Source organism: Cyprinodon variegatus, unplaced genomic scaffold, assembly GCF_000732505.1.
Source record: "Cyprinodon variegatus isolate N-32 unplaced genomic scaffold, C_variegatus-1.0 Scaffold696, whole genome shotgun sequence".
Lineage (NCBI taxonomy): Eukaryota > Metazoa > Chordata > Actinopteri > Cyprinodontiformes > Cyprinodontidae > Cyprinodon > Cyprinodon variegatus.
The window spans coordinates 131,972-142,331 of record NW_015151149.1 but is presented as its reverse complement, the minus strand read 5'-3'; the positions used below and the strand labels follow the sequence as shown (position 1 = coordinate 142,331).

Below are 10,360 nucleotides of genomic sequence, written 5' to 3'. Positions count from 1 at the left end.
GTGATGCGTGGAAAAAAAACACCTGTTCTCCTCACATACACCTGCCTCAGCCACTCTTTCATCATCTCCTCATCCATCCAGCCCTTTTCAATAGCCTTAATATCATATGTCATCAGAGCGATGTGTCTGTCTCGCTGTCAGCTCCCAGATCAGCTTCTCTGATTGGTTGATGCGGCGCGTCCAGCAGCAAAACTTCATTTTTTCCATCTCAAGCAGCAGCAGCGCGCTGCCGGCGTGTCAAGCGCTTTAGATGCTTAAACGCTCCCGACGCGCTGCGCCTGCTGCTCAAAACGCGCTGCGGGACCTTTTGCTGCGCCTATACGCAGCTGGTCTCCTTACATTCACCTCTCTCAGCCACTCTTTCATCATCTCCTCAATGAGGTGGTCTCAAAAACCAGCAGTTACAACACACATAGGGCGCACCGCACCAAAGGGCGCGCCGCACATTTTGAGGGGGAAAAAATATGTTTATATGCGCCTTATAGTCGTGAAAATACGGTAAGTGGTTTTCTATTTGAACTTTAAGGTTTACTTTTACCATATAAAATAATTAGCAGACATTTTTCTCCCTTAATCATGTGTATTGTTGTGGGTCTATCCTTTTGAAGTGCAGTTAAATGCCGATTTATTTGAGCTGTAGAGAGCGTGTAAAACCAAAAAACGATATTTGTTTAATGTTTCTGAACACATCTTCTCAAACAGCGGCACCACCATCTGGTGGCGCGGAGGGAGAGTTTGATCCGATCTCTCAGAGGTCTGCTGAAGACGAAGGAACCAACGAAGAGCTCTCAGTAAGGAAGACGACTCGCACCTCATTTGTCCAAAGCGATCCAATACAGGCGTAATTTATCTGTTTTGGCTTTATGTCTTTATCAGTGCTGTAGGAGAAGGAGGAACATCTGTTAAAATGAAGAACAACAGCAGGGATGGCGAGGAGGAGCAGACGGACAAAGGGACAGGAGGGGAGACGTCCACCAAAAGGGCAACATCTGAGCGGAAGGAAGAGAAACACAACAAAGATAAAGGAACTAAAGTGGACGATCATGAGGAAGACAGACCGTCTCGACCACGGACGGGGGGGCAGAAGGAAGAGAAGACAAACGAAAGTAGCAGCAAGGACAAGGAGGCCGCTAGAAAGTTTACAGCTGAGAGGACCGATGACAAGAGAAGTAAGCAAGGGGAGAGCGGAACAAGGACGGTCGGAGAGGAGAGGACATCACCTAGAGAGTCAGCTGAAGACAGAAGTAAAGAAAAGACCATGAGCAAAGGAGAAGATGAGACAAAGCTGCAGAGAGATCAGAGGAAAATAATCGGAAAGATCGTGAAGGCCAGTCAGGGAACAAAGATCCATTTGAAGACTATGCTGGGAGGACTAACAAAAGCAGCTGCTGAGGAGGAGGAGAAGAAGAAGAGAAAGGAGGAGAATGTGGTAACGGAGGAGGTGAAAAAGACTTCAGAGAGAGAAAAAAGAAGAAGCACAGTAAAGGAGGGGGAAAAGTCTGACACTAAAAAAGAAAAACCCAAAGAGCAGAAGCAGAATGAAGTTCAAGAGAAGGTGGCAGGAAGACGGGAGGAGCAACAAAATCAGGAAGGGAGCAGGGAAGCGGAGGCGGTCAGAGTAACGCGTGAAAAGACGAAACATGACGGCAAACTTAAGGAGAAAACAGACGACAGAACCTCGTCTCACCGACCGGAGGGGAGAGAAGAGCGGAGGAAGAGTGATGCTGAAGACAAGGAGGCCAAAAAACAGGAAGGGAGGGGGGAGTCAGAGGGGGTCCGAATAACACGTGAACAGAGGAAGAAACACGAAAACCAAACTGACAACAGAATGAGATTAAGTCCACAAAAGGAGAGAAAAGAGCAGAAGATGAGTGGAGCAGGAGGCAAAACGACAAAGCAGGAGGAGCAGGACCGGAGGAGGGAACCTGAGGTAGTTAGGCTAACACGAGAACAGAAGAAGAAACAGGACGGCCAATATCAGGAGACTAAAGAAGAGACTAAGGAGCAAAAGAAGAACAAAGCTGTAGACAAGGCGACAAGAAAACAAGAGGAGCCAAGATCTCTGGAAGGGAGGAAGGAAACAGAGGTAGTGAGAATAACAAGGGAGCAGAAGAAGAAACACGAGGAGAGAAAAGAGGAGCAAGTGACATTAAGACGTTCAGAAGAGTGCAAAGACCAGAAGAGGGATGATGGAGGGGCGAAGAGTGGGACTTCTCGAGCTGAGGCTTTACGGTTGAAATCTGTTGACAAAGAAGCAGGACAGGAAGAGGACTCGGAAAGAGAGAGTGCAACCGGGACGGATTCAACTCTGCACAGGATCAACGGAGACCTGCGGATATCTCTGAAAACAGAAAAGCCCGTAAGTTGATTTGCTGCCGTGCAGGAAGCCGTTTCACGCACACAAACATATACCCCATTTACACTACCTTTGAAAAACCGATCCATGCCGAGACCGGTCCGAGCTCGGATCAGTTAACCAGGCCGAGCTCTGTTCTGACGACCGTTTACACATCACGCTATCTCGGTTCCTCGACTCCTCGCCTCCTAGTGACCATCTGCAGTATTACTGCCAGTATTGAAGGAGAAAATCAAGCAGTTGGTGGCTCTAATGCACCAAAAGTTGTTTGCCAACCGCCATTAAACACAAGAAGAAGAAGACGAAGAAGAAGGAGGGAATCAAGCAAATCAAAATGTGGCGTGGAGAAGATTTCGATTGTTGTTTATAGTTGTTGTTCTTCTGTTTTGTGTTGGTTGGCAAGCAACTTCCGGAGGGGCATTACCGCCAACTACTGGAATGGAGTGTGAATCGGGATGTGCAGCCAGTTGTTTGCCAACCGCCATAAAACACAAGAAGAAGAAGACAAGGAAGGAGGGAAAAAAGCAAATCTAAATGGCGGCGCCTGTCACATTCAGAAAGTTATGCTTATTATTGCTCTATTTCGGTGTTATTATTTAAAATGCCATTATTTGAAATGTTGCGTGGAGAAGATTTTGATTGTTGTTTATAGTTGAAGAAGTTGTTCTTCTTCTTCTGTTTCCGGAGGGGCATTACCGCCAACTACTGGAAGTGGAGTGTGAATCAGGATGTGCAGCCAGACGGAGATGACGCATTCTGCTCATGCGCTCTTGTTATCAGAGAACCGAGCCAGGGAAAAACCGAGCCGAGCCCACCTCTGGAACTGGTCTCCAGTTAGCGCGGTTCGGTTGAGTTTGCTTTCCATTTACACACGATAAGTTATCTCAGTTACTGAGCTCGGACCGGTCTCTGCACGGTTTTTCAAAGGTAGTGTAAATGGGGTAATAGAGAATGTGTAACAAGTAGCGTCATCCCCCACCAGGGTCATCAGGAAAACCATAGAAGTGACTGGTGGTGTCGTGTCTCTCTCCAGGATATCAGGAAGTGTCTGTCAGCGCTGGACCAACTCAGTATGCTGTATGTGACGTCTCAACACGTCCAGAGGCACAGCGAGCTCATAGCCACCCTCAGGAAGGTAAACACCGCTCTATATAAATTACATTTGCAACAAGACATGGGAGCAATATTGTAGCAAAATTATTTGCACATGTGTGGAGAGTTGTGTGTATGTCGTGTGAGTGCAGTGGGATTTGAAAATGTGTAAATAATTCTGGAAATGTGTGAGGATAAAAAAAAAATGTTTANGTATGAGGTCAATAACTTAGATATTTATCTATATCATAACATAGTTAGATACCTTGCAGTAAGAATCTGGGTGTTAAGGGTTCTGGGTTTATTGATCCTCTTTGTGAAATCTGATTTCTTTTGCTTTGCTGTTCAATTTTCTAAGTATATGCAACTAGTATGCGATCTCAACTGCATTCATACAGCTTTACTCCCAGATTCCACATCCTCCATCAGCGCTCCGCTCACGTACGTCGTGCAGAGTACTTGTCTGTGATGTTAATCAATGAGAGCTGTTCCACATCCACTGCTACTCCTCCGCACGTCACCGTCCACCAAACATGTTCACAAGTCATTTTTTGCAAGTCCAAGTCAAGTCTCTCTCTTGCCTGTCGCAATTATCAATTAATCGCACAATAAATTCTAATCAGTTGAATAATTAAAAAAAGTGCAATAATTTTCGTGCTTGCTTGTTTCTCCTTGTGTTTTCATCTCAGTCACTGAGACGGTATAGCTTAAAAGTTACTATTATATCTATGGAATGATCATTATCTTGAACTGCTAAATGAAAAATACAATTAAAAAAAAGCACACGCGCAATTTTTTTTCCAGTTAAATTTTGCATCTTTATTTTTTTCTTTCAAAAACAACAATTTTCTTACAGTATTTTTCTGACATTTGTGGTTACAACTTTTTCTAGTGTTAGGAGTAAATGTCTGCTCTTTTATTTTTAAGTGAAAATAAGGGCTGTGGAAAAAAAACAATCACAATCCTGCCTTTTATTAATACATATGAAGTTAGCAACTACAACAGATAAAGAAAAACCCTAAATAAATACCAGGACAATAACAATTCTTTCATAGAAACATTGTGGTAATAACTTTTTGTAACTTAATGCCCTGGAACAGACAGAACCGACTTGGCGGGCAGTATTTTAAAGTCAATTCAGTTTATTTATTTAGTGCCAATTCACAACATTATTCACAACATATTTCTCCTCTACGACTGCCATGAAGTTTTTAAAGCGTTGCTTGTCGATCATGCATGCATGCGCGCGGGCATATATGTCACGTAGCGTTGCGTCAGTGACGTCAGTGCTACGTGACAGTTTGACAGCCACTCTGCCGGGTTTTTTTGTTTTGTTTTTTTTACCTCTGCTGTGTGCGGATAGGGCGAGCGGCGATCAGTCAAGTTAGTAAAACAAAAAACACTTTAAAAATAAAATATTGTTCACAAGTCAGAAATCACGAGTCTAAGTCGAGTCTGAAGTCATTAAATATGCGACTTAAGTGCGACTCGAGTACGAGTCACAAACTCGAGTCCCCATCTCTGCCGTCCACGTACGTCTTCTCCGTCCGTCAGCGTCCAAATACGGAGCCGAGCTATTTATTGATCCGCTCCGGTCCGGCCAGGTCAAGATCCGTAATTGCAATCGAACCAAACCGGAAAAAAGACGTGGAGAAGATCCGGTTTGTCAAATTAAAATATAGTAACGACAGATCAGAAACAATAAATTGGAGCATAAATCTTATATTTTCCCTAATACTAAGAGCGTTTAATTATATAATTGGATGCAAACTATTGGTACTTCCTCATACCAAGGAAGCAGATTTCTCATCTCGATCTAAATATTTTTTTATACTGAGAGGCTTAAAAGTTTAATCAAATCCAGCCACAACAACTTCAAACAGCGCATCTGACAACTTCATAACAAACTCCTGATCGCAGGCATGGATGAAGAGATGCTGAGTTTGGAAATAGAGAACAAACAGTTCATACAAACCATGGATGATCCTAGTTATCCCTGTTAGAAAAATCCACAACAAAATGGAAATATTTGGACAGAAACTGCACATGTGCTGGATGCTGATGAGGATTTTTGTAATATTAAATTAGGCGTTCATTTCTGCTTGTTTTGCTGCTATGAATTTAGTAATAATATCGCACATGCTGCGCTCTGTTTCTACGGAAGTACACATGGATGGTAGTGCTGGAGCGCATCTAGCGATCTTTGTCAACCTTAAAAACACAATCTTTTCTAGATGGTTAAAAATAAAGCCATCATCGTCCGCCTTGGTTGTTGTTTTTCATCCTGCTTCTGCATAAAATATTGACCTTTGAGTATTAATGACGTTCAGGTGGGATGAATGCGACCTGGCCGTTCAGACACGGGTCAAATTTGTATCGGATCAGGACCACATAGCCAAGTGGCCTGGGTGGCATTGGAAAAAATCAGATCCGTGTTGTTCAGACAGCCTTGAAAAGATCAGATACATGGGGCATATGGGCAAAATAATCGGATTTGGTTCATCAGGCTGCTGTTTTGAACGTAGCCACAAAAAAATTGGAATTGAGCATTAAAGCCCTGAAGGGTGAATGTCGCCTAATGCTGCATTATTGATTGGTTAAAACATGTTTTTCTTTAACAAAAAACACAAACTACATCACAAAGACCTCATACCCCTGTATTTTTCTCAGAAAAATTTTCATTCTTTACAAAGGAGGGCACACAGATTAACAATATTACCTATTTTATGCACAGAAAAACCCAGCCCAACATTGTTTATATCTTTGCCTAACCGTTCTGATGCTGTTTTGGTTTTTAGATGCGGTACTATCGGGCGAACCAAGCCATCATGGACAAGGCCGCCATGCTGTACAACCGATTCAAAAACACCTACCTGGTGGGCGAGGGTGAGCGTGAGGATGTGGTGAGCGCCGCCTTCCTGCAATCGCTGCTGCAGGAGAAGGAGAGGGAGGAGGCGCAGAGGGTGAAGCTCTGGAGGGAGAAATTCCAGAAGGAGATGGAGGAGCAGAGCCAGTGCTGAGAAGGTTGAAATAAAAGGTAAAAAACAACAATCTCTACAGCAACCAGAGCTGGAATACATGAAATGATTTTTAAATTTTAAGTTTGAATGGTAAATTATTCACTCAGGAATGTTTGGGGTGGTGATTCCATATTTTATTCCAGACATTCTGTAGATTTATCGGTAAGTATGAATATTTTGGAAAATCAGAAGATCTCCAGACTTCCCAGTTAAAATTTTGATCACCAAGCGCAGCCTCTCTGGTTTTTCCAAGAGAAGTACTAACTAGAGAAGAGGCATGCTAGAGCAGAAACATGAAGGATCCAGAGTCCAGTCTGGTTTATTTACACTGATGGAGAGAAGGACACAGATTAACTTTATGTGGTTCTATTTGGAAATATAAAGACGGAATAAACTCCAGCTATCACCTGAACAGCACCCATTTAGTCACGCTGCATGGTGGAGCAGCACAACATTTCTGCTATGTTCTTTTTTTTCCCATTTTATTTTTTGAATTTTTTTCACAGATACATTCTGTCACCTGAGAGACCTCAGACCAAGTTTTCCTTTTAGTCACATTCTCATAAGGTGACAGACATTGTTGTTAAAGTGAGAACAAATGCAAACCAAGACATAACCAGATATTTAAAATAATTAAAAATAAAAAAATACAATAATGAACATTAATCATTTAACCAGGGTGACCTGGTATGAACCCATGTATGTCTAAAACCGTTTCTTTATTGTACATTTTGTTAGCTTGTCTGTCTGCTATATTAACCGATTATGGTGATTTAACTAGATCTGCTATTTTCAAAACTTTTGTGAGACACTTATTTTATAAAGTAGAGCATTCATTCATAAAAAGGTTTATTTGAATTCTATAAATGAACATTTTCTGCCCAACAGCAATGATGAGCTGCATGGCAACATTCTATACAACAGTTGTAGCATCTAGGCTAGAGCTGGGCACCTGGTAAATAATCTGGTTGGTATTCCAGATTGTAAAGGTTCACTTTTTTGGAATATAATACTAGATTAAAACTAAAACCTTTTCAAGTTTTAATCGACTAAAAACATCTAAGACTATCACATATCATAATGACTAACATGTGACTAACATTAATACTAGTTTTCGTCCAGAACACTAAAGGCGCTTTCTTGATATGTCTACTTGTGCGTTCTCATGTGCTCGTGTGACGTCATCAGCTTCAGCCCTGTTCCAATTCACAAGAACAGCAGGCCAAGAATGGACAAAGTCCCCAAATGTTGCTCTCACCCCTCCCTCCTTACCCAGCATGCATCAGAGCAGACTTGTCCGCTCTTTAGATCGACAGCTCTCCCAGCATGCACTGCGGCATTAGCTTCCAGTGGAGCGCTCACAGAGCTCCGAGTATTAAGTCAGAACTTCTCTTTTCTGTTACTGTTGTTCGATAAAAGTATGTTTTAAGATAATTTGAGGCGAGAACATTATACTTTTAACTGATTTTAAATTTTATTAAAGTTTAAAATGGGAAAAAACTCAGGATGATGACTTTTTTCTCAGAATTCTGACTTTAATCTCAGAATGTTGGATCTTAATGTAGATGGGCACCATGAAGGTAGAGATGTGGAGCACTCAGCTTCACTGACAAAGATGTGAGTTGTTTGAGAGGGCCAGTAACACAATGGTGGAAAATGACTGAATTAGGCAACTTTTTACTCCATTAACGAGGGTCCCTCATTAATGGAGGAGCAGAACGTGATTAAAACAAGAGAGCTAGTCTCTAAAACAGACATGGCTACGGCTTGATGCTAACATGTTTGTTAGCTGTCAGAATTCTGAGAAAAAAATTAGAATTCTGAGATCAAAATCAGAATTCTGAGAAAAAAAAAATTAGAATTATAAAAAAAAAAAAATTAGAATTCTGAGATCAAAGTCAGAATTCTGAGATCAAAGTCAGAATTCTGAGNCAACATTCTATACAACAGTTGTAGCATCTAGGCTAGAGCTGGGCACCTGGTAAATAATCTGGTTGGTATTCCAGATTGTAAAGGTTCACTTTTTTTGGAATATAATGTTTTAATCGACGAAAAACATCTAAGACTATCACATATCATAATGACTAACATGCAGTGTTGGGGAGTAACGGATTACATGTAACGACGTTAAGAAATTTAATTACAAAAACAGAGTAACTGTAATTCGTTACAGTTACAATGACAAAATATGTAATTCATTTACAGTTACTTCCGAAAATATTAAGAATTACAAATTTAGTTACATTTAAAAAAAAAATATAAAGAAAAACCTTTGCGAAATATGTACAGTGAACCCTCGCTATAACGTGACAATATTAACTCTTCAGGTCGAATTGATGATTAAAATTATAACTTATTTATTGATACCTATATATTATTTTACAGTACAGTAGTTATTTGTAAAAAAAAAACAAAACAAAAAACAGACAATAACAAAGTCTATACCGTAGGCTACTTTTATTTGTTTAACAAATGCTTGGGCCTATAAAAAGTTTTTGTTCCTTGATTTCAATGTTGTATGGAGTATTTCATTGTATAATAACTTTAAAAAAATAAAGGTTTCTACTTCACAGATTTCACCTATCGCAGGTTCTTTTAGGAACGTAAACCCCGCGATAAACGAGGGTTTACTGCAGGCATCCCCAAACTCGGTCCTCGAGGGCCGCTGTCCTGCAGGTTTTAGAGGTTTCCCTGCTTTAAAACAGCTGATTATAATGATTGCAGTTGAGCAAAAGCCTGTTAATTAGCTTTCAATTAAAATCGGCTGTGCTGGAGCAAGGAAACCTCTAAAACCTGCAGGACAGCGGGCCTCGAGGACCGAGTTTGGGGATGCCTGGTTTACTGTAATGATATTTTTATTGCTTCGCGCCCTGTATCACCGTTTCCCGCTACGGCTCCTTGTCTCTATCATATTTGCCACTCTGATGATCCATCCTGTGCTGGTGGAGCCTCCTTGAGGAACAGCAAGCGAGCGGACGGTTCTATTTCAGCTCAAAGCAGCGCATCAAAAATGACAGCCTTCCAGCACTGGAAATTTAAGGAGCATTTTATTTACATCTGTGAAAATGGCTCAAATTTAACCGTGCAGTGCAAGAAGCGTTTTCCAGCTATCAACCTGAACCTTCTTGTGTTAGTCTGCAAACTGCGTCAATGGTAGAGCCTGGGGGAGGAACAGAAAGAGCATGGCCCGATGAGAGGAGTCTGAGAAAATCTTCCATGCCTGGTGCTGCTGGCATCTCTTCTTGTGGGCATCCTGTGATTTCCTGTCAGCAGTTCCCTCTCAGCTTAGTGCTTTTTTAAGGTTCACATTCAGTTCTCAAAAATTAAATGTAGAACATGGGTCAATACTCATTAACACCTTAAAGTAATCAAAAAGTAATCAAAAGTAATTAGTTACAAGAACAGCAGTTCAAAAACGTCCCTAAATGTTGTTCTCACCCCTCCCTCTTTACCCAGCATGCATCAGAGCAGACTTGTTCGCTCTTTAGATCGACAGCTCTCCCAGCATGCACTGCGGCATCAGCTTCCAGTGGAGCGCTCACAGAGCTCCGAGTCAGAACTTCTCTTTTCTGTTACTGTTGTTCGATAAAAGTATGTTTTAAGATAATTTGAGGCGAGAACATTATACTTTTAACTGATTTTAAAATTTTATTAAAGTTTAAAATGGGAAAAAACTCAGAATGATGACTTTAATCTCAGAATTTTGGATCTTAATGTAGATGGTCACCATGAAGGAAGAGATGTGGGAGCACTCAGCTTCACTGACAAAGATGTGAGTTGTTTGAGGTGGCCAGTGACACATTGGTGGAAAATGACGGAATTAGGCAACTTTTTATGTTCCCGAGGGGTCGCTTCATTAATGGAGGAGCAGCAGGTCATTAAAACAAGAGAG

General features: G+C 41.4%; 1 protein-coding gene across 1 annotated transcript in view; it reads left to right on the top strand.

Moving 5' to 3' along the window:
• The window catches only part of psip1 (PC4 and SFRS1 interacting protein 1), a 22,395-nt gene that overhangs the window by 10,123 nt on the left and 1,912 nt on the right, over positions 1–10,360 (top strand). Inside the window, exons 4-7 of the mRNA XM_015394590.1 lie at positions 703–791; positions 877–2,359; positions 3,390–3,491; positions 6,247–6,485. Coding sequence (XP_015250076.1) covers positions 703–791; positions 877–2,359; positions 3,390–3,491; positions 6,247–6,468 — 1,896 coding nt within the window. The 3' untranslated portion in view covers positions 6,469–6,485. The remainder of the gene's footprint in view (positions 1–702; positions 792–876; positions 2,360–3,389; positions 3,492–6,246; positions 6,486–10,360) is intronic.